This window comes from Ascaphus truei, chromosome 1 (assembly GCF_040206685.1).
Source record: "Ascaphus truei isolate aAscTru1 chromosome 1, aAscTru1.hap1, whole genome shotgun sequence".
Classification (NCBI taxonomy): Eukaryota; Metazoa; Chordata; class Amphibia; order Anura; family Ascaphidae; genus Ascaphus; species Ascaphus truei.
In genome coordinates, this window is record NC_134483.1 from 71,822,690 (window position 1) to 71,846,514 (window position 23,825).

Here is a 23,825-nt window from a genome sequence, read left to right on the forward strand (position 1 = left end):
AATATATAAGAAGAGATCAGTGTATCTGAACTCTTGCACAAATAAAAGCATTTCCTTAGCCACAGAACGGTATCGTCTATTCATTTTTGATTATCAAAGCTAGGCTAACACGGTACCGATACACATATTGTGTGTGTGTGTACAGGCATACCCCGGTTTAAGGACACTCACTTTAAGCACTCGCGAGTAAGGACATATTGCCCAATAGGCAAACAACAGCTCACGCATGCGCCTGTCAGCACGTCCTGAACAGCAATACCGGCTCCCTACCTGTACCGAAGATGTGCGCAAGCGGGGAGACTATAGAGCCTGTTACAAATGTGTTATTTACATCAGTTATGCACGTATATGATTGCAGTACAGTACATGCATCAATAAGTGGGAAAAAGGTAGTGCTTCACTTTAAGTACATTTTCGCTTTACATACATGCTCTGGACCCATTGCGCACATTAATGCGGGGTATGCCTGTATCTATTTCAGTTTTTATGGGTCCAAAAAAGGTAATGCTTTATTCATATATAAAGAAATAAGCGAAAACACATCAACGTGCTTTGAAGATGATGCCAATTTATATTACGTTGTTTTAAAAATGTTTGTTTAGTTTGTTGACTGAACCTTTGCAGTTAAGATGATTTGAGGAGCCTGATAGAAGACTCTTATTAAGCAGTATGGCATATTCATTTTCATCAAACCTTTGTTCCTCTGTATCCATCCTTGGCCCCTGACCATCTTTAATTCTTTCCTTTTTATTTCATTTCATTATTTGCCACATAAAACTGAAATACCAGCTGATGTCTATCTTTGGGTTTAGCACAAGTATTTCTTTTAAGTTGGTGTGTGGTATGGGAGAAATGTCTTTGCTTGGGCAATAAATAATACATACCATTAACTTGCTTCTTGACAACAGGGACTAGCCATGAGATGTTGAAGCCTTGTTTCGCTTTATCCGAGAGACGTGACCTAAATGGCGCAGCATGACTTTGCTCCAGCCTGGCTTAATTTTCCTACTCCACCATCGTCCACAAAGGTAAAGGTCTTTCATATAGTACCAAGCTTGAATTAATTGTCCATGTAATAAAGTATATTTGTTATGTTTTATAATAACTTTCTTTCTTTTATTTTAAGAAAAAAGACTGTTACACTTTTTATACTCTAAGGATTTAAGGGTCATTTACAGTATCAGTCTCCAGGCTGCAAAACCGGTGGGAAAAACACATAGTACCAAATTTATCAAACTAAAGGGAACCCTTTTTAAACGTAACTAGGATTTTCCCTCCAAAGTACTTGGTGCACTTATTTTGTACCAGCCGAGAAAGCCCTTTAAATCTTAGCAGACTAAACCTATATTTGCTTATTAACCAGTAATAAATAACCCACCATTTCCAAACTTGCAAAGAAGTTGAAGATGACCCATAACATTCTTTTGACATTAATATTTAACAAATGATCGTCTTATTTGTGTTCCTGATAGCAGCAGTGCTATGTAACATCTCACACGGAAGAAATACTAAAAAGTTTAGACCAGGAATGGCAAACTTAACTCATCAAGGGCCACCAACAGGTCAGGTTTTAAAGATATCCCTGCTTCAGCACAGGTGGCTTAATCAGTGGCTGAGTCCAGCGGTGCCCAAACTGTGGGGTGGGGGGGCTAGATTTTATGGGGGGGCACGGCAGTTATAGAGGTCCCCCGCTCTCCTCCCAGGCATTTAAATGCCGGTGGACCGCGCAAGGCCTCTATAATACAATTAACTTCCCTTCCAGCGACGCGTCATCCTGGTAACCCTGCACCAAATGATGCGTCGTGGTCACGTGACGTTACCATGGCGACGTGACGTCACATGGATTGAGTGGGGGAGGGCGCGAGGCGCAGAGGAGAGCAGGCAGGGGTGCGCACGGGGAAAAGTTTGCGCACCCCTGGCTCAGTCAACGACTGACCTGTTGGTGGCCCTTGAGGACTGGAGTTAGCCACTCCTGGTTTACACTGTTCACACAACTAAACGGCCTTCAATCTTCAATGTAAACCCCCCCCCCCCGAACAAACGTTTAGTAATGTTCGCCTCTCCTCTTTTGTGCAGTCATCGCTGAACACTGAAAAGCACTCTGAAACTTTTGTACACCCAGACAGCCATTACAACGTAAACCGGAGACGTCACAACTCATCAGATGCGTTTGACGCCGCTCTTGGGCGTTCTAACGGAGGTACGTTGTTTCACCAGAGTTTGCCTCTTATTTTCCCTATTTTTGTTCCAAGTTGAGAATGATCTCCAGAAAAAAATATTGCTTTTCAGATATACAGGACAAGGGGAGGGGGAAGGGGAAATGGGAAGGGAGGGGAAACCCTCGCTACTGCTCACTGGACTGGACTGGTGGAGGTGCTACTATCAGGGGTAAAATGTTAAGGAGTACATGGAAGAAAAAGAACCCCAAGGAGAGCACTCATCCGCTGTAGAATAAAGCCTGGTGTACCAGAATCATGTGACTGTGGGTGGACTTGAGTGATTTAAAACATGTATATCTTTATTTGAGTCATAACTCAGAACAATAAAATAATGGGGTGGGGAACGCTGTGGATCAGGTATAATACTCTGAAAGACCAGTGTACAGCGAATTAAAAGGGGGACAAAATGAACCAAAATATGAACCACTCTACTGTCTAAACTATTTAAGTGTGCTAGGGCTAGGTGTCCTATGAATACCACCACACTTGATACTAGGCGGTATAGATATGGCCCAAGTTAGGGTTTATGGGCAAACCGGTGCCACTAAAGTAGTATTACCTGTTGACACCTATTTAGCCCTATATTGGTCTACAACTGTCCCGATGTGTGTGTGAATGTATGTCCTACACTGAGGGACAGCACACATACACCATCGAGTATCTGTTAACATCAAGTCCCCACAGGACACGGAGTATACCCTGTCTGCTACACTGCCTGACACACACATGACACATCTTCATGTAAACAGACACTACGTGTGTACTGTTATAGGTATCACTGATATCACTACGCCTTACTGTACTGTGTGACATAGCATTAGGAAGATTCCTACTGTGAATAATTGTGACATACATCTATTCAGACCGTGTGCTCCGGATCATAATCTGTTAACAGGCACTATATGTGCACCCCTTTCAAAACTACTGACCAGTACTGATCTGGGCCAATATAGGGCTAAATAGGTGTCAACAGGTAATACTACTTTAGTGGCACCGGTTTGCCCATAAACCCTAACTTGGGCCATATCTATACCGCCTAGTATCAAGTGTGGTGGTATTCATAGGACACCTAGCATAGCACACTTAAGTAGTTTAGACAGTAGAGTGGTTCATATTTTGGTTCATTTTGTCCCCCTTTTAATTCCCTGTACACTGGTTTTTCAGAGTATTATACCTGATCCACAGCGTTCCCCACCCCATTATTTTATTGTTCTGAGTTATGACTCAAATAAAGATATACATGTTTTAAATCACTCAAGTCCACCCACAGTCACATGATTCTGGTACACCAGGCTTTATTCTACAGCGGATGAGTGCTCTCCTTGGGATTCTTTTTCTTCCATGTACTCCTTTTCAGATATACATCAAGAATTATGAAATCAAAACAAAATTGTGTTAAAATCGTACTTTCTTCAATTTTTATATGCCTACATTTCCTTTATAACTGTCAAAATCAATTTGATAAAGGTCCATGTAAGGATTAAAAACATCACTACAATTTTGTTCGCAAATCTTGCTAAACTGCTTATAAGTCCTGTTAAGCGTCTGCACATTTAGTCCTATTGAGAGATATTGTGTGTGTGTGTGTGTGTGTGTGTGTGTGTGTGTGTGTAACAAGGCAGCAGGCACTCTGTAAACAATGAAGAGCTGATGCTTATCCCATATGCGATATTGAAACAACAGGTATTACCAGATCTTCATCCGGAAAGAAGAGACAGCACACAGCCAAGTTGAAATAACAATATATTGAGGTAACAAAAACCAAGGCACTACATCCGACGTTTCGGTCAGCTACACGTGACCTTCCTCAGGGATGTGCATTGAAAGAGTGCCAGTGAACAAACATATATACCCAAACCAATCAAAAATACAATGGTATGCACACGGGTGAGTTTGATTATTTTTGATTGGTTTGGGTATATATGTTTGTTCACTGGCACTCTTTCAATGTACATCCCTGAGGAAGGTCACATGTAGCTGACCGAAACGTCGGATGTAGTGCCTTGGTTTTTGTTACCTCAATTTATTGTTATTTCAACTTGGCTGTGTGCTGTCTCTTCTTTCCGGATGAAGATCTGGTAATACCTGTTTATATATATATATATATATATATATATTGTGACGTCTCAGTCCCAGCGTCGGATCTTTTGTCCAGATCAAAGGCAGGAAACACTGTACTTTCTAAGCAGGGGTTTATTTACAGAGTACAAAGCAGGTACTGGGTTAACACAAAACAGAAACAAAAGACCTAGCTCCTTCCAGGAGTACTGACTAATACTGCTTAGTCCCTAACTAATCGTGGGAGAACTAAACTCTTTCCCCACTTTACCCAGTGTACCTGCAGCAGCTCCCCTTTCAGTCTCTCACAGGGCTGTCTGTGTATGCCTTCAGATCAGTATAGCAGCAGCGTCTCTCATCCTCTCTGTGTCACTCTCAACAGTGTGTCTCTGGCAGCATGGGGGGGAATCTCTGTATCACTACCTGACTATACAGGCTAGGCTAATTAGCTCATTAACTTGCAGCTAAACAGACCTTTCCAGAAGGATTAACTCTATGAGAGCTGTAAAGTCCCACAACTGCCCCATTCTAGCCCTTAGAGGGCAGTGACGGCATCACAATATATATATTGTGTATATATATATATATATATATATATAATATATATATTATCAAAAGAACTGAAGCAGCATTGCCATGCCTTCGTATCCAAAGTAATAACCAGTAGGAGAGTTCCCAAGATTTTCTGTTGCTCCTTGGAGTGTGTAGAATGATTAGTGGTAGAACGTGACAATGTACAGTATATATTATTATATTTATTTACTTACTTTTTGCTTGCCATGAGAATAGAGCTAGCCTTCTATTGTCCCAGCCAAACCATTGCATTTAATGTTGCGAAGCAGCCTATCTAAGTTTATGGGAAATATTATAATATATCATGTTTGCACCAGACTGGCTTCATTTTCCTACTCCACTATCATCCACAGACGTAAAGCTCTCCCGTCACAGCTTGTAGTAATGGTCCATGTAATAAAGTAGGAAAGAATTCGACATTCTTTTTTGATAAAATATTAAAATGTAAATTTCTTGGATTTTATTTTTTATTGAGCCCCCCCACCCCCTCCCCATGAACCCAGATATGTTAATCAGTTCCTGAATATTTGATCCCAGCAGTGGTTCTCTTTCCATTTTGGTTGTTTTTAAATAGACTCCTGCATAAGGTAGTACTCATTCTCCAGACCATTATAAACATCCTATAAGGCGTGTGTCACGTACGACCCCCTGCTAGCACGCGACCTGTATACGGAACAAGGGTTAATACCGACGCTCGCAAGCGCACCCACTCTTCACCTCCGCAAAGGTCCGTCAAATGGACAGTATCCCCTCTTACAGGATCAAGGATCAATACACAACCCGCAAGCTGCCCCACTCTTCACCCCCTCAAGGTCCCTCAAATGAGTTGTATCTCTCCTCAAGCCGTCCCAATATACCACCGCCACGAACAGCACACAAGTGAGCACGTGACTTTAGATATGCAACCAGGGTTAATACACAAAGGCTTCTCTAGCAACCCCCCTTTCTCCTCTGCAAGGAACCAGCGAGTTAGTATTAACCCCTACTCAATTGCACATCATAACCATCCACTGCCACCACCTGAGGTTATGCAGATATGATAAAAGATCTTAGACTAAAATATCCGCCAGGGCCTCAGGTCCCTGTTTATTATAGGAAAAACTATGCACTTTAACACAAAATCAGCTGTAGTAACATGTGCCTGAATTTAGCAAGCTATTCTCTCCAGCGTGCACAAAGTTCATTCAGAGCCCAAAGCATTACTTATTAAATGGTTTAATATATAAACAATACAGTGCTTGAATTACAGAAAAGGTATTAAAAAATAAACATACAATTACAATATAAGGCAGAACAGCTTCTTAAAATAAAAGGGGTAAAACAGAAAATCCTATACAGGCATACCCCGCATTAACGTACGCAATGGGACCGGAGCATGTATGTAAAGCGAAAATGTACTTAAAGTGAAGCACTACCTTTTTCCCACTTATCGATGCATGTACTGTACTGCAATCGTCATATACGTGCATAGCTGATGTAAATAACGCATGTGTAACAGGCTCTATAGTCTCCCCGCTTGCTCACAGCTCCGGTACAGGTAGGGAGACGGTATTGCTGTTCAGGACGTGCTGACTGGCGCATGCGCGAGCTGCCGTTTGCCTATTGGGCGATATGTACTTACTCGCGAGTGTACTTAAAGTGAGTGTACTTAAAGCGGGGTATGCCTGTACAGTACATTACCACATGCTATGGATTTTCCCTAGAGAGGCACTGGTTCAGGAGATGAGGTCTGCTATGCTATCCAAGCATGCCCCTAGTCAGATCTGCCCAGTAACAAGCTCCTCCAGACTTAGATACAATATTTTCTTAAGGCACCGTCATAAGCCCACCCCTTTCTACAGAATACTTTGAAATTCAGAGCAGACAGAAAACAGTCTTGACCAGTTTCAAACCCAGCATTTGGTATTTTGTACACAAGTGTAGCTCATTAACCCCTCAAGCACCAAAGGGATTAAAAATACCCAATATCTCATGACATTATCATGACAGATATGTTAATCAGTTCCTGAATATTTGATCCCAGCAGTGGTTCTCTTTCCATTTTGGTTGTTTTTAAATAGACTCCTGCATAAGGTAGTACTCATTCTCCAGACCATTATAAACATCCTATAAGGCGTGCACACATGATGGCTTTTTAAAGTAGTGGTAAGTAGGTAAACCTCCCTCTTAGTTAGTTTAACCCGTAGATTCTCACCGCCCTCTCTCAGAACAATCATTTGTTTGCTGATAGTTTCCAAAGATAAGCCATGCGATCTCCTATCCACGTCATGGTTCTGTGTACATTCAGAGTCAGTGCTGTGGGTATATTCTTGTGCGACCTTCGCAGTGGTTTTTAATCTGTATTCCATGGAACTCTACACTTCCCTCCTTAGGCTGCGCTTATAGTGCCTGGCGACGCGACGTCGCTCCGAAACAAATGCATGGACTCCATCGCAAGCGCTTATAGTAAGCGCGATGGCGACGGAGCGACCAAAAATTTTGAAGCCGGGTAAATTTGATTTTTTGAGACAGTCGCCACATGTGACTCTCTTAACCAATCAAATTGTGCGGCCCGCCTCTTTTAGTGACATCACTGGCCTTGTCGCTAAAAATCAAATGCCAACTTTCGCCAGTAGCGATGGGTGACGTCATCGGTCGCGTCGCCGTCGCCGCACTATAAGCGCAGCCTTAGAGTAATGATGAATATCTAAGTTGTTGAGCCACGATTATCGCTTTGAACTATATTTCAGTTTGATTTTTAAGCAAGTAATAATAATTGTTTCAAAAACGTTCTAAAAGTGGTGTATTGATATAATGTAGAAATTATGCATACAACTCTGTTACCTTAGTACTGTAGGAAACATGCAGTAGGCGGGAATTCTGCAGTCAAACATAAAAAAGGGTAACAAGCACAAAATTAACACAATAGAGAGGTTAATATAGGATAATATTGAGTGTAATAGTGTACAAGGCAGGTCTGATAGTAAAATGATGCACCTGTTTAAATGTATAGTTACCTGGTGTAGTCCTGCTAGCAGTCATGTGAAAAACTGTCTCTTTTTTTTTTTTTTCTGAATAAAGGAAACTTTGGAAGAAAAGAGAAAAATGGCTGGCGCTCACAGGGCAGGAACGGTGCTGACAATATAAACCATCGTGGGACATATAATGGGGCAGGGTCTCGCTCTCGCAGCAGCACGTTTCACGGTGGGAAAAGCCAAGTGCATCACGAAAACAACGCTCCCGAAAATGATGCTGCACGAAAAGAGGATCGGGAAAGACGCAAGCAGTTTGAAGCTGAAGATTTTGTAAGTGTCTACACGCATGCCGGAAATGTATCTTCTGTAGTTGTTAACAAGTATAGGCCTGGATACATAAAGCTAACAAAAAAATGCAGTGTACCTGTATAATGTAATTCATGATTTAAAGCGACTCTAAAAAATAACAATTTTTTTTACCGAGTCCGTTTAAAATATCAAATCCAGTAAAAAATAGGCCTGATATCGAATGTTTTGGTGTTGATGGATATACATTGATTACATGAATTTACGGTAGAAATACCGCACTTTTTTATCATTTATTCCAGGCTGGCGTTAGCTCTATCTTTCCAATAAATTGGCCATTATATACATAGGCAAGATGAGCTAAACCAATCGGGAAATAGATGATAAAATGTTACTTTAAATACCTTACAGTAAATGTTAACCCCTCCATAGCCCAGGTGGTCGACTAGTCATGGTTTTCCATGACTAGCTGACTGCAAAGGAGTTAATCTAAACATTAAACTACACTACATACCCCATTGACTATCTCAGTGACTAGTAAAGTATTTCTTAACCGCTAAAATAACCAAGGAGTTAACTCCAACTACCCCCATCAACCCTCACCCACAACAAACCTAGTTCCCCCACTAGACTAATGGCACATTTGGCTAATAGGGATTTTACCCATTTAAAAAATAATAATAATAATTACATAATAAAAATACAAGCATTTTAATCCATTGATTGTCACTGGTGCTACCTTGGCCCTTTGTGGGGGTCTAGATAGTCACATTAGCAATTAATGTTTTCAACTAAAAAATAAAATGTGATTACTTACTTCAGCTGGGATGAAGGCTGTCCTCATGTTCAGGATGGAAGCCCCTCAAAACCAATCCAATAAACGGCCAATGCACAACCATAAAAAACCTAATTTGAAGCAAATCCTAGCCCGATGGCTAACAAAAAAAAAGAAACACACCAAAACCATAAAAATAATCCAAGGCCTGATGGCCAAAAAATAAAAAAATTTAAGTGAAATAATAAATCCAGGCTAGGTGGCCTATTTGTAATCCAAAGGCATCCATGGTGTCCGACGTTGGACCCTCAATTTGATCCGACGCCCTTGATCCTCAGTTGCACGTAGAGTCTTCATCTGTAAGTATTTCTTGCTTGAAATGTTCTTGTTCGTCTCTTCTTTGAAGCTATCTTCACTCTTCTTTCAGCCACAGGATGTGACCTCTTGACTAACATCGGGCCTTCTGAGATGACCCGAGCCTTATATAGTGCCTGGGATTTAACAGGAAGCCAGGCATCACATAATACATCAACCAATCAGGTTGGTTGATTATACCATGTGATTCCTTCACTTTGAAATGAGATGACATCTCATTTCAAAGTGAGATAATCACATGCTACATCATCCAACCTGATTGGTTGATGTACCATGTGACGTCTGGCCTTCTGTGATGTCCCACGTCCTATTTAAGGCTTGGGCCACCTCAGAAGAGTCGAAGTTAGTCAAGAGGTCACATCCTGTGGATGAAGAAAGAAGTGAAGACGATTTTAAAGAAATAAAGAACATTTGAAGCAAGAAATACTTGCAGATGAAGAGTACAAGTAACGAAGGTTCGAGGGCTTCGGGTCAAGTTGAGGATCCAACGTCAGGCACTACAGATGCTTTTGGTGTACAAATAGGCCACTAGGCCTGGAATTAATTTGCACTTTTGTTTTTTTTGGCCATCGGGCCTTGGAATATTTGCATGTTTTTTGTGTTTTTTTGTTTTTGTTTATTTTGTTAGCCATAGGGCTAGAATTAGTCTTTTTTAATGGGTTTTTGTGTGTTTTGTTTTTGTTAGCCATCGGGCCCATTATTCGATTGGTTCCGGGAGGCTTCCGCCCTGAAGATGAGGACGACCTTCATCCCGGCTGGGGTAAGTAATCACTTTTAATTTTTTTTTTTTTTAATGGGCAACATTGATAGCCACATTGGCATTCTATTGCCCATTGAGAGACTAGGTAGCCACTGTGACAATCAATGTATTTTATAGCTATTTTGTTTAGGATGGGATGTTTGTTTTTAATGTATTTATTTTAAAAGGTTTTGCTTTTAAATGCTTTTTAATGGGCAAAAGCCTTATTAGCCACATTTGGCTGATATGGCTAGCCTTATTGCCCATTAGTCTAGTGGGGGGAGGGGGAGAGGGAGAGGATGATGGGGGTAGTTGCTGTAGAGAGGGGCATAGCAATGCTTTACTAGCCACTAAGGTAGCCAACCGGGATAGTTACTGTATTTTTACTGTATTTTATTATTTGTTAGGCAATGTTTTTTTTTTTTTAATGGACAAAAGTCTGATTCGCCATATTTGACTTATCGGGCTATTGCCCATTCGTATAGAGGAAGGTTGAATGAATGGGGTAGTTTCCCAGGGGAGGGTGGTGGTATGGGGTTAACCCCCTTGGTTACCCTAGCGGTTAGTAAGGCAGTTCTTTACTAGCCACTAAGGTGGCCAAGTGGCTAGGTAGTGTATTTTTTTTTATGGTCTTAACCTCTTTGGTGCCTGTGGTATACCTTGGTAACCCGGTTTCGCCACGACCAAATGACCACCGGCACCTTGCTGCGACTCACCCTGCCGGCTGCTTCGCTGCTAGGGTACATGCTTAACCCTTCTCCAAAAAAACCCTAACCTAAGCCCTTACCCTAACCCCTGAAACTCCTAAAGTTAACCCCCTTACTCTAATCGAAGCGGCCAGTGGCTGGTCGACTGCGGCGGAGGGTCCCTTTGTGGCCGAACGCCTGCGGTCACTTGGACGCGACGAAAAGGCTGCAACCAAATATCCCATTCCATGGTAACCGCAGGCATCAAACCGGTTAATGTTATTTCCACCATAGGGATCTGTAATAATAAATATTACAGAAACCTATGATATTAATAATATTTATTTGAACACTATGTGGTAATAAACGCATTATTAACGGTCGCGTTAAATAAATTATTATAATCTTAATGTGTACAATCTTCAAATTGTGGTAATAAGACCCACCTTTTTTTTTTTTGGAACCGTGTGCCTTATAAACTCCATTTTAACAGAGTTTGATGTATCCAGGCCATAGTGCCTCTGCATCAGAGAGAAGTTATCTACATAACAGTCTCCTTTGAGAATGATCCAAACCAATTCTCCTGATCAGGTTCTTAGTATGATGATATACAGCAGCATCTTACAAATAATACGACGCATGAACAATCTTGATATTGTTCATATACAATATTAATAAATGTTGTGGTAAAAAATTTTTTTTACTTAGTTATGTACTTAACTTGTTTTAGTGTTTTTATTTTTTTTATTTTTTAGAAAAATGGCAGTAACGCTTAGCATTGTGTTTGTAGCAATCTGGTGATCTTTATCACTGCACGGGTCTTGTTAGGCATGCATCTTTTACAACTGGATTGTGAGCAGCGAGATGGGAATTTGTTTGGTCTAGTCCCAATATTGAGTATTTGCTATTTTTGGTGTTGCCTAAAAAATAATCTTAAGGCAGCTTTCTGTTTTTAGTAATATTACTACAGGCACTGACTCTCTGAAAACAGCCACACTGACTGTGAAGCAGGACAGTCCGGTTTAAATCCCAGTATCGGCTCCTTGTGACCTTGAACAAGTTGCTTCATCTCCCTGTGCCTCAGACTCCAAAATTAGATTGCAAGTTCTATGGGACAGGGACTTATTCTGCCTGTTACATTTTTTGGTCCAGAAAGTGGTGCACTCAGTACTTTGACAAAACTGCCACAGGTGCTCAGTAACAACGGTCCTGTGCAGCAGCATGAAAAGCCAGCTACCAATAGTTACTTATTTAGATCCCTTTTTTTCTTTCTCTTCTCGTGGGAACTGTATATTTTAGATATTTTTTTTTTTTTTTTTTTTAAAGCATATTCCTATCTGTTTTGGCACAAATGTTGTAAAAATATTTCTAAAATGAGTCCACAAAGTTGTGCCCCAATATTGAACCGGGTTAGAATGTATTGTAATCGGTCACAGAACTGCTATTTTTTTTTTAAAGCCACTTAGACTAGGGGTGGCCAACTGCAGTCTTCAAGGGCCACCAACTGGTCAGGTTTTCAGGATATCCCTGCTTCAGCACAGGTGGCTCAGTTGTTGATTGAGCCACCTGTGCTGAAGCAGGGATATCCTGAAAACCTGACCTGTTGGTGGCCCTTGGGAATTGGAGTTTGCCACCCCTGCCTTAGACCATAGTGACACTATTTCTGATGTGTTATTTGCCTCTGTCAGGGTATATGTTTGCTAATACAGTTGCCATGGAATTAATTGTTTCTGAAATACACTTTCTTTCAGCCTTCTTTAAACCCCGATCACGAGCGAGAACTGAACCAAAACAAGTCTATTACTGCAGGTGTATGGGGTAAGATTTTATTTCTGTTCTAGAGAACATGGACTTGCACGCAGTAGAATTTGTACATGATATATCATTTTTTTTTCTCGTATGAAACTATATTTTCCCAAATCCCACCCCCAGTAAACGACATGGTGGGTTCTGTAAAAGGAAAGTTATAGGAGAATAATGCAATAATCGGAAGTGTACCTATATTGCATTGAGAACAATTAATGGAATTAAAAAATGCTTGAAATTGTGGACCTGTATGCTACAATCACATTATTTTCTTAGAGAAACTTAAATCATATGTGTAAGGCCAATCCTTCAATTGTTTAATAATGAAATGTTTCCCCACCAGAGCTCAATACAGCTCTCTAGCCAATCCTTGTCTTTCAAAAGCAGCAGTGTCATATTGTGTTTCAATACAAGGAGCTTTCGAAATAACTATTCATCCCCAAGGGCAGTACAAACCACACAGGGCCATTCCTTGAGATTGAAGGAAAGGGGATTTCACCAGCAGGAGAGGAAAGGGTTCTCTTGGCGCTGCTCCCACATGCTCTCGCGCCCCCCTTACCTTGGCGGCTTCATATAACGTCACGTGACCCCGTTTTCATGGAGACTTGCGTGCAACGTCTCTCCGCATGACACCGCGGCGTCATGTGACGCATCACAGCAGCCTTCAGAATCACAGTAACTTCAGGTTGCAGAGGCCTCATGTGATCCCCCGGCATTTAATTTAAATGCCATTGGGAAGAGCGCGGGGCTTCTACAACCGCCCGCGCCCCCCCCAAAAAAATCATGCGCCCCCCACTTTGCACACCGTTGCAGTAAGGGCAGCAAAGGTGGGGAATTTACTGCTCATGCAAACTGTGATGGCAGATCTAATAGATAGATTAAAAAAATATTAACATCTTTTTAGAATGCAAAGGTATACAGAGATACTAAATAAGTTAAACATATGAAGGATGTTGATCCAGGGAGAAATAGGATTGCATTTATTGGTCAGGAAGGAATTTATTTTCCCCTTATGAGATAGCATTGGATAAAGTTTCCCTGGATTTTTTTTGTTTGCCTTCCTCTGGATCCATATACTTTTAATACAAATATAAGGTGAGCATCTCAGTTGTCTTAATTTTAAACGTAAGTTGAACTCGATGAATGTGTTTTTTCAACCTCATCTTGTATGGAACACTGTCACTACTTCTAGTAAAAGTGTCCGTCTAGGCTGTTTTATCGAATATGTCAACATCTGCATCATTCTCCGTTCCACCATCATACAAGCATTCAAAATGTCCATCCTGTGAGGCATACAGAACCAGTGTCCTGTGTCTTTTTCACCTGATTGCCAATATTAGCTGCTTAGGAACTTTCCCCTTTAGAAAGAGTCCAGAGATGCAGGTGCATTGTCTCAATTCAATATCAGGAAAATCATGATGGTGAAGGTTTTATAGCTGCATGCATCGCCACTTATATGATGGCTGCTTACGTTTGCTCGTCACCTAACATGTCAAAATCTTATGCTGTTAAAGATATCTGAAAATTATAGCATTTATCATTCCATTTTTTTTGTGTGCAGAATACCCCTTACATACTAGATCAAGAACATCTCGAATGCTGGTCATTAGGAAAGGTGTGAAAGATGAGTTTTCGCTGTCTGGATATCCTATTGCAACAAGTTTCAGTGCTCAGCCAGTCAAGAATGGGATGGGTGCAGGCGTCTGTATGGGTCAAGTCCCAAAAGCTGATACTCCTGCTCATAAGGTAAGCTGATGCCTCAAACTGGTCTTCTAACGAGTGGTAGAAGGAAGACCTTGCAATACTGTGAAAACAGTATAAATTAAAAGTAACTGTGCAAGTTTATGAGGGAGAAATTGTTGTTATTGTGTTGGCTAGCCTGACGTGAAGACACCAGGAGTGACGGTCGTGCTTGGTAGTAATGACATTAAAATCTCTGTCCCCTGCAGCCCTGTTCTGGACAATAAAACCAATGTAATGAGGGGTCAGTGGCCAGCAAAGCACACTTTAGTCTTGTGTTTGCAGTGTATATACGCACATGGAATATGTTCATCATCATGTTGCTTACAGTCTTGCTTATTAATAAGCACAAATGTATTCAACCATACACTGAAGAGGATAATGTATATCTATATCATCGTTGTAGAGGTAAAACTCATTAAGTGCATTTTTAGCAAAAACCCACAATGCTCTTCCTGACTTGTGGATTTATTGATATTTCTATTGAAAAACTCATTAAAGACACCTAATCTACAGAACTTGTCATAATAAAATACCTTCCTTTTTAAATACATAATTTTTCCTGTCAAAAGCACAAAAGTAACATTTAATCGCCCTTTCCTCAGTACTCAAAGAATGTAGTTAATGACTTTTACCTCTACAAAATTATGTATTTTTCAGCATTATTATTATTTTTATTTCCATCTATTTATTAGATGGCAATATGTTCCTCAGTGCAGTACAAAGGGTGGGCAATATACCATTTGTATTAATATACAGCAAATTATCTAGGTCACAGGAAGTTGCCACTGAGTTGGGTCCTTCTGTTAGAAATACAGTGCATTTACCATACGTCTGCTCTACTGGGTGTAAGTGGCCAAGTTTGACCCTTTCAATTGTTCAAAAAGTAAATAGATGAAATAAAACCTTGCATGCTCAGTTTATTGATCTAATAATTAAACACTGTTCCTGCATAGCTAACCTTTTCATCTCCTACTTACGTCTCGTGAAGTGGTGTGTGTGTTCTGCTCGCCTGGAACGACAGAAAAATGAGGGGTAGCGAGTGGTGCTGCCTGACCAGGCGCTGGAGACTGTGTGACATATTAATTGCAGAGCCGTCAGTCACCAGTCTGCTTCCTGAAGTCGTTCCTCACAATGCCGGCCATAGTCTTAGTGATATTTTTGGAGCCCTGTGTGTGCACTCGTGTATGTTGTTTTGTATATCCATTTATTGGTATGTATGTGTATATGTATGTATATACACATATATACATATATCATGCCTCCTAATGGATCACTACGAGTCCTTCATATGTGAAATAAGTGTGCAGTGTATGGAAACATCACGTTTTTTCTTCATGTGTGCATGTGTACACACACCACAGACGCTTAGAATGTCAGAATTGACATATATGTCTTCTGTAAGTTTGGCAAGATTCAATGATTTAATACTTTTAAATACATTATGAGCAATTAAAAGAATATGATGCATTTAAACTAGAGCACTATGTCCCATATTTGCTAATTGGATTTTTGCCATGAGACCTCTTCGGCCATTTGAAGTTCATGTCTTCCAGCGCCAGAAGGTGTCTTATGGAACAAGACTGCTTAGTAAATGCAATTTATCATTTTCTCAATTTATCATTGACTGCCACTTCTCATTGTTTACAAAACTCACATTTTTGAGCGAATATTCTGTTTGTAACTTTGTGTACTTTATTTCAAGCAGGAACAATGTAAATCCCAATCAAAAGAAAACCATCTTGGAAGTCCATTTTGTCTGGATTTTGCTCATGAAAGCTTTAGCCCAAATAAATCGTCACCTGCCGATCAGCTAGATGTGTCGCCGAGCTCATTAAAAGAGGTTTAGTATTTTCTTTAAATATGTACGAGAATATTCTCCGGAGAAAAATCAACAATATCCTCAATCATCAGAAACAGAAATCGGGCACATGCCAATCAAGTCTTTTAATAAAACAAAAGAAATTAGTGTGAGGGCTTGAAAATGAGATTTTTTCAGAAAAAGGTGATCAATGGATGGTGTTTTAAATGAATGTTGGAAGTAGAGTAAGGAAAATAGGCAGAAAGCCGCTGTGCCGCACCACAAAAATGAGCGTGAGAGAGGGTGACTAAAATATAAATCTTTATTGCACAAACTGGAGACCGGTAATCACACTAACATGTTTCGCGCTAAGCGCTTTGTCAAACTGTGTATTCCTATCCTCCCAGAATGGATTTTTGTATGGCCAGCGAACCAGGAATTTGCGCCAAACAACCTTGCGCAATGACGTGACTCACGTCATCGCGCTAATCCACATACACTAAAACAACAAAAACTTTATTGAAAAATTGACAGAAGAACAAATACAAATGCATGTTAGTATATAAAATCAAGACGAATGTGGGACACAGAGATGTAATTACTATGAATAGGTTGTTATCTACATATTGTCCTGAAAACAAAATAAAAAATCCGGTATTAACCACTTTAGTGATATTGAGGACAAACAGTCTCCTGTACATACTATTTATTTTTTATTTATAAAAGATGTTTTACCAGGAAGTAATACATTGGGAGTTACCTCTCGTTTTCAAGTATGTCCTGGGCACAGAGTTATAAAAAAATACATGGTTACATTAAAAGAACAGGGTTATACAGTCAATTCACAGGCATTTCATGGACAGATAGAGTTGAAAAATTGGGTATAGGGGATAAAGGGCTTGTGAGTTTCAGATTGAAATAGAGCAGCTTTAACATCACTTTAAAATCACCAAACATCAGCAAACGGCTCGTATCCTTTGGCTGTGCCAAAGGCTGTCCAACTTTGGGGTAACGCAGATGTGCACTGGGGTGGTTGAGATTCAATGCAGCTGTGAATACAAAGTTCTTTGTGTCCTCTTGGCTCATTAACATTCCAGTGGGTGGGGTTGACGTATCAAAAGTACAAGCAAATGTTAACCCTTAGCATGCTGGTCCTGTGCAGAGGGGAACAGCTCTTGGGGAGCCCCATCAGGCGTCCGCCTTTGAATATGAATACAGTCCAAACAAAAATATTGAATTAAACCCACCAAAGATGTGTGGAGACATAAATTGACTGTGTGTGTATATTTATATAAAAAAAATGTTGTTTGAACAGTTTTTACGTTTGCTGGATGTATGTAAGATCACAGAATCATTTGCATAGAATTCTGTATACGGGGCGCAGGGGTTCAAGAGGCACCTGTGCTTCCCGAAGGCATTTAAATGAAATGCTGGGGGAAGCGACGATGGCCTCTGTAACATACATATAGACATACACATACCGTGGTTCAGACGGCTTCAGTTGACGCGTCACCATGGCAATGTGACGTCAAGATGCCAGCCGTCAGAGCCAAGGTAAAGGGGGGGGGGGGGGCGCGAGCAGAGAGGGACATCTAATGTGATCCGCTTATATCTCGATGAGATTCTTTGGACCCCAAGCACTGCGTTATAACGGGGTTGAGCTCTATATCAAAAATGTATTCAGATATTGTTTAAGAAATCCAAATTGACATATACATATTGCCCAATATGATAAGTCAAGAGACTCGCACACCAATTATTTCCAAAGAAAAGGAGGAAAAGTAGTTGTTTTACACTGCAGAAATGGATATATCTCCGACATGTCTAATGTCTTCTATGGACAAAATGTCATGACTATTTACAAACTCTCCTTATTATAAGTGAATTTCAATTGTAGATTATTAACATTAAGAATGCCAATAAAAGATAAGTGTAGTGACATCACCATACCAAACCAAAATCAAATCATCAATATAGCGCTCGTTAAAGACAATACGCTCCCTAAAGACGTTTGTATCTCCAAACACGTGGGGTGACTCCCACCAACCCATGAAGAGGTTGGCGAAGGAGGGGCCAAAACTAGGACCCATAGCCGTTCCACGTGTTTGGAGATAGAAGACCTCACCAAACAAAAAATAATTGTGCTTGAGCAAAAAAAATAAATAGAATCCAAAATAAAAGTGCTCTGTGCAGATGAGGGAGATGACATCCAAAAAGTATCTGACAGCAGCCAACCCTTGTGCATGTTCAATGATTGTATAAAGGGACGTAACATCCAACATTACCCAAAGATGGTTACTTGTCCATTGAATATGTTGAATTTTGTTGATTTAAATCCCCACTATCTAAGATAAAGGATGACAGTTCACGCACCAGGAGTTGAAGGTAGCAATCTGGGATGAGAAAAGTACTGCAGATATACTAAAAGGGCAAAACCTCTTATCCTGGTTTATGTAAGAGGAAGGGAAAAGTAAATGATCCAATGGAGAGGTGACCGTTATCTTAGTTATCCCTCCACCTGTCCATTGGATCATTTCTTTCTCCCTTTCTCTGATAAGAGGTTCTGCCATTTTACTTTCTCTGCAGTACTTATCTCATCCCATCCTTGGCTCTAGAAACCACCAACTTAGTGGCTGTGTCATCATTCTCCCTTCTTCCTGAGGGCGAGTTGGGGTGCATTGCATTAGGGGCCTTTGAAATTCTCTCTTGGATCTCGCTCTGTTTTTGCTATATATATTTCCTGTACCGTAGGTGCTGCCGGTTATTTTATTCTACCCTTGTGTTTATGAGTGGAGCAAGTAGCTAGTTTGGGTTTCGTTATGTCTTGATCTTAACATTTTTCCCGGCAGGGGTTAAGTTTAATTAAGAGTGCATGAAATCACTTTCAGAGTTTTTGAAATTATGATCAATTAACAAGCCTGGACTTGTTTGAGTTAATCAACATATAATAATGCTCGTGTTTGCTTTTTTTCACCATATGATGGCTTGAAAAGAGGGGTCCCTCTCTCTTTTACTGTCATTTTACTTACAATTAGAAAGGTATTCAATAAACCTTAGAACAGGAGTTCTCAACTCCAGTCCGCAACCCCATCCCCCCCCCCCCCCCCGAACAGGTCAGGTTTTCAGGATATCCCAGTTTAAGCACAGGTGGCTCAATCAGTGGCTCAGTCGAACATTGAGCCACTGATGAGCCATCTGTGCTGAAGCTGGAATATCCTTAAAACCTGACCTGTTGGGGCGTCTTGAGGCCCGGAGTTGATGACTTCTGCCTTAAAGTCATATGTCTTGTGTCCATTAAACAATTTTTCAAATTGTCAAAGAACTAAAATATTATTTGTATACACTTGCAGGGGGATGGCCCTTTCAGTTTGCATAACAATACCAGCACTTGTCATGAAAGGGATATAAACCAAAACTTTGATCAGAATGATATTCCCCAAGAGAATGAGAACTCTCTGATTTCCAGACACATCACGCGGTCTTCTGCGTTCCCCCAAGCTGCTGTTCTTTCCAGCTCACTTGAAGCAGAGCACAGGTATGTGTTTTTTGTTTGGATTGGAGGAGGTGAATGTTAGAGAGGCAGGGGAGACTTGCATTATTGGATATTATGGTCTTTTAAACGTAACCTTTGCATGTTAATTAGGATTGCAGCACTGGGAATATAGAGAACATTGACAATCACATAATTTTCCTACTTACGTTAGTGAAGGGTGAAGTGCACCATATAATATTTGTTCTAGAACGGGTGGGAAACTCCAGTCCTCCAGGGCAACCAACAGGTCAAGTTTTCAGGATCTCTCTGCTTCAGCACAGGTGGCTCAGTCGTCGACTGCATCAACTGTGCTGAAGCAGGGATATCCTGAAAACATAACCTGTTGTTGGCCCTTGAGGACTGGAGTTGCAAAAAGGGTAAAGTGAGGTCAACATTATTTTTGAAAGCCTAACAGCGAATAATTGAGCAATTAATTACGTTATTGTTGATTTTGTGTGAAATGTACCATTCACTGACCTTTTCTGCAGTTCTCATTCCTGCTTATTTCTGCATGCATAGCAGAAAGCTGTTTGCTAACTCTAACGTAACTTAGGTGACGTCTCTTGAATTGGATCTTAATGGACTCAATAGTTTCCCCCCCCCCCCCCCTTTGGTCACACATTGAATCTGTTGTTTATCTTTTTCTTTTCTGTTTTTGGTATATGTTGTGTCCTTTTCTATTCCTGAGATGCCAGACCCTCTAAAACCTTGTTCTGGGGATGGATTAAAATACCAGGCGCTGCCATAGAACCAATAAAGGGGCAAGCAAAAAAAACAAAAAACAATATGCTTTAGAAAAAGAATGCCTTTTTTTTTTCTAAAGCATATTTTGATTTATTTATTTTTTGCTTTGCATGTGAAACTGCGTCACAATATGAACTTGGCTGTACGTGCAATTTGGAAAGGATTGAGTTAGTGTTGTGAAGAGAATATTGACACTTTTCTCTCTGCTTCAGATTGTTGAAGGAAATGGGTTGGCAAGAAGACAGTGAAAATGATGAAACCTGTGCTCCATTAACAGAAGATGAGATGAGGGAATTCCAGGCCATTAGCGAACAGGTGATTAATGCAGAGAGACAATAGGGCAGTGGCGGATCTATCACCGGTAAAGCTGCACCAGAGCCCGACTTTCAGGGGCACATCCTCCCACCTATTTTAGCAGCCAGAACAGTGACCGTTCTACAGGCCCCGGGACACTACGTGTGGTGGTGTGGCTTCTAACACCAGTAAGGACCATACGACCCACTCCATGGTTCTCCAGCATCTATTTCTTCTTTTATTACTTCGCAGAGATGATGTGCTTATAGATTTGCAATGGGAAATAAAAACATTGATATTAAATGCATATAGCACATCTGAACACAGATACAAACAGTTTGAGAAGGGCAGCGCTGTCGCAATGACAAAAGCGTGCAAGAGCATTTTATGCGGTTTACGGCATTTGGTCACCCGCCTCCCTCTCCTCCCCCATCTCACCCGCCTCTCTCCTCCACCATGTCACCCGCCTCACACTCTCCCCCCCGCCCTCATCCACAACTCTTCTCCCCAGCACCCCCACCACTCTCCCCACCCACTTCTCGCTTTCATAGGGGGGTGGGGTCCATGTTTTCCCGCTATGCCTGTAGCTCTACCTCCTGTCGGTAGCCCCACCCATAACTCCGCCCCATGTGCACCCGTGACAGGATGAACGTCGGACGGTCGTGAAAGAGCAGGTTGGGGTCCCGCAGGCGCCGCCTGTCGCCCACTAGGGCTCTAGATGCGCGCACAAGCTGCATAGGTTTAGCACAGGAATTCAACACAGATATAAACTTTCAGCCATTCTGACCTATTCAACATTTCATGTTGAAATTCACATTAACGCTTCATACAATGGTAGTATCATTTTTCACAATAATTTTTAACTGGGAATTTTTTTTTAACTTTATTTCACAGCTACAAAAAAATGGCCTCCGAAAGAATGGATTCCTGAAAAACGGCTTGGCCTTCGACTTCAAGTTCGGCCCCTGGAAAAACGGCACTTTCACAACCACCGATGAGAACGAGGACACTGAGACTAGCAGCAGTGACACATCAGATGATGATGTGTGAAGAATTTGTTAACAAGTTTAGACGTTTTAGTGTGACACATTTCATACCATTTTTTTGTGGGGGGCGGGTGGAGGTTGAATTGTGAATAAAAATGAATAAAATGCCCCTCTTATTGGGGGCGCCCTCTACATGAAGAAGTAGTAAGGCAGTGTTGGGCTATGTTGAACCCTCACCTATCCTTATTTGCAAATGGACGCTGTAGACATGAAGACTGCGATTGACCCAGCATTGACTCTTTCATCACAGCAGCATCTCTCTGAATAGCAATGTGACAATGTAACAAATGGGATTATTTCTCATTTAATAAAACAAGCCAATAGTGTAATATTTTGCCAAGATTTCTGTTTTAAAATGTCTTAGAAACAAAAAAGGCATTTTTTTTTTGCATTGAATTCTCAAACAAATGATGTAGCATGTTTAATGGGCAAAATAATATTTTTTTTTTTTTTTTCTTGAGGCCTTGAAACAGAACTACTTTTTTTTGCAATTACACATTGATTAAGACCATTTTTTTTTCTTGCAATTTTTCACAATCAAGGTTTTTATTTGGGTTGCTGCAAGAGCGTAGAATTTGTGCAGTGGACATGGACTAAATTCTGTTCAAAATAAACATTTTGATAAAAAAAAATATACTGTATATATATTGCATTTTGATTAGTACTTTGACCAATCATGTCTATTACCTATCCCAGCATCCTATGGCAAAGCCAGTATAACCATCCTCACGCTGATGAGACCCAAACGCTGTCTGTGAGTAGGTTTACTAGCTGTGCACTTCTTTAACACAGGCTATGCTGAAAAGCTGTGTAATGCAGCAGGCATAAGCTTATAGGGGCCCATGTTAAAATGGATAATAAACAAAAGGTGACAAACTTCTCTTTTGGATGTCATTACCCAGAGTCCCTTGCTGCAGTGGAAGCATTGTATGCCAATAGATAATGGGGGAAAGGCAGGGTTATTACAAATACTGAAAAGGGATTTTCAGTGATTAATGCATTTCATTTTTATGCAATGCTATTTATTGGCTGTAACTTGGCTACAAGCGAAAGATTTTAGGTCTTGATAGAGCTATTTATTCTACCCAATGTAAGAAAAATAGAAGGCAGTTCTTATCAATGTGATAATCCTTACAAGGAGAAGGCGCGACATCCAAGCTTGTTGCGCTGTGCCATTTTATTTTCCGGACCATGCAATAAAGGCAACGTTTCTGGCCACTGCTGGCCTTTTATCAGGTGAGTGAGTTGAAAGGCTCACAGAGGCCAGACACGTTCCATACTCCAGAAAATAAAATGGCATCACAATTCCACCAAGCTTGGATGTCCTCCCTTCTCGTAAGGTTTGCGATACATTGTCGAGTGTTGCCTTTTGTGCCTGCTGCCTTTCTTTCATTACTACAGAGTCTGGCCACACCGTTTAATTTGTAGCCCTCCTTTTTGTAACAATTTGTTTCCTTTCCAATCTAAGCTCTGGACATTTGTGGTATCACGTTTTGCAGGCAGGATAGAAGTCAACTCTACCTAGATATCCTCACCGTCCGCTGTGCCAACTGGTTGTCAGGCGGGTTTCCATAGTCCATGCTATCTTCTAGCCTATCAGGAATGATTGCAGTTTAAAAAGATGCTAACCTTTTCCTGTGCCAGAGGTCTGGCGGCTCCAGGGTGTGTGATCGAGGTGCATGAAATACCTGGAGAAGGTTACTGGCCTCCCTCTTAAAGCAGCAACCACTCTTATCTTTTTGTTTTGTTTTGGCTCCTTTTAACCCTTGTAAATTCCTTTTGTTGTGCTGTTTGTTTGGTTTTCAATCCCACCCATTTTTATATTATGTGGTTGAATTCTGGAGATAGTTGCTTTAAAAAAAAATTGCTTTTCTGAGAGGTTCAAGTGACTGACTGCTGCCATTCACACTCACAAGATAGAGGTGTCGTGGTCATAGTCGATGCCAGTGAAATGATAAACAGACGTCCACACAGCAGAAAGTAAAGATTACTGTTGGGGTAGGAGGGGGATCTGCTGCTTTAACTCCCACCATTTGATGGAAGGAGCCCAATATCTTTACTCCTGTCCTCTTAAAGGTGCAGTTCCTTTGATATCAGAAATACGTCCCGTGGAATTCCAATAATATTGTCATTGTCACATTTCCAAGAGGTCTCCACACCCCTGCAATGTAATGCCA

General features: G+C 40.9%; 1 protein-coding gene across 8 annotated transcripts in view; it reads left to right on the top strand.

Annotated features, from left to right (window-relative positions):
- The window catches only part of GPBP1 (GC-rich promoter binding protein 1), a 35,185-nt gene extending 12,905 nt beyond the window's left edge, over positions 1–22,280 (top strand). For 6 of the 8 annotated variants that reach the window (XM_075589447.1, XM_075589466.1, XM_075589457.1 and 3 more), the window contains 10 exons: positions 909–1,028; positions 2,077–2,200; positions 7,911–8,134; positions 9,946–10,020; positions 12,437–12,503; positions 14,053–14,237; positions 15,937–16,074; positions 19,383–19,567; positions 20,521–20,623; positions 21,497–22,280. In XM_075589447.1, the coding sequence (XP_075445562.1) occupies positions 966–1,028; positions 2,077–2,200; positions 7,911–8,134; positions 9,946–10,020; positions 12,437–12,503; positions 14,053–14,237; positions 15,937–16,074; positions 19,383–19,567; positions 20,521–20,623; positions 21,497–21,652 (1,320 nt within the window). In that variant the 5' untranslated portion in view covers positions 909–965 and the 3' untranslated portion in view covers positions 21,653–22,280. The remainder of the gene's footprint in view (positions 1–908; positions 1,029–2,076; positions 2,201–7,910; positions 8,135–9,945; positions 10,021–12,436; positions 12,504–14,052; positions 14,238–15,936; positions 16,075–19,382; positions 19,568–20,520; positions 20,624–21,496) is intronic. The other 2 variants (XM_075589497.1, XM_075589506.1) reach the window with 2 other exon arrangements.
- Positions 22,281–23,825: the final 1,545 nt, after the last annotated feature.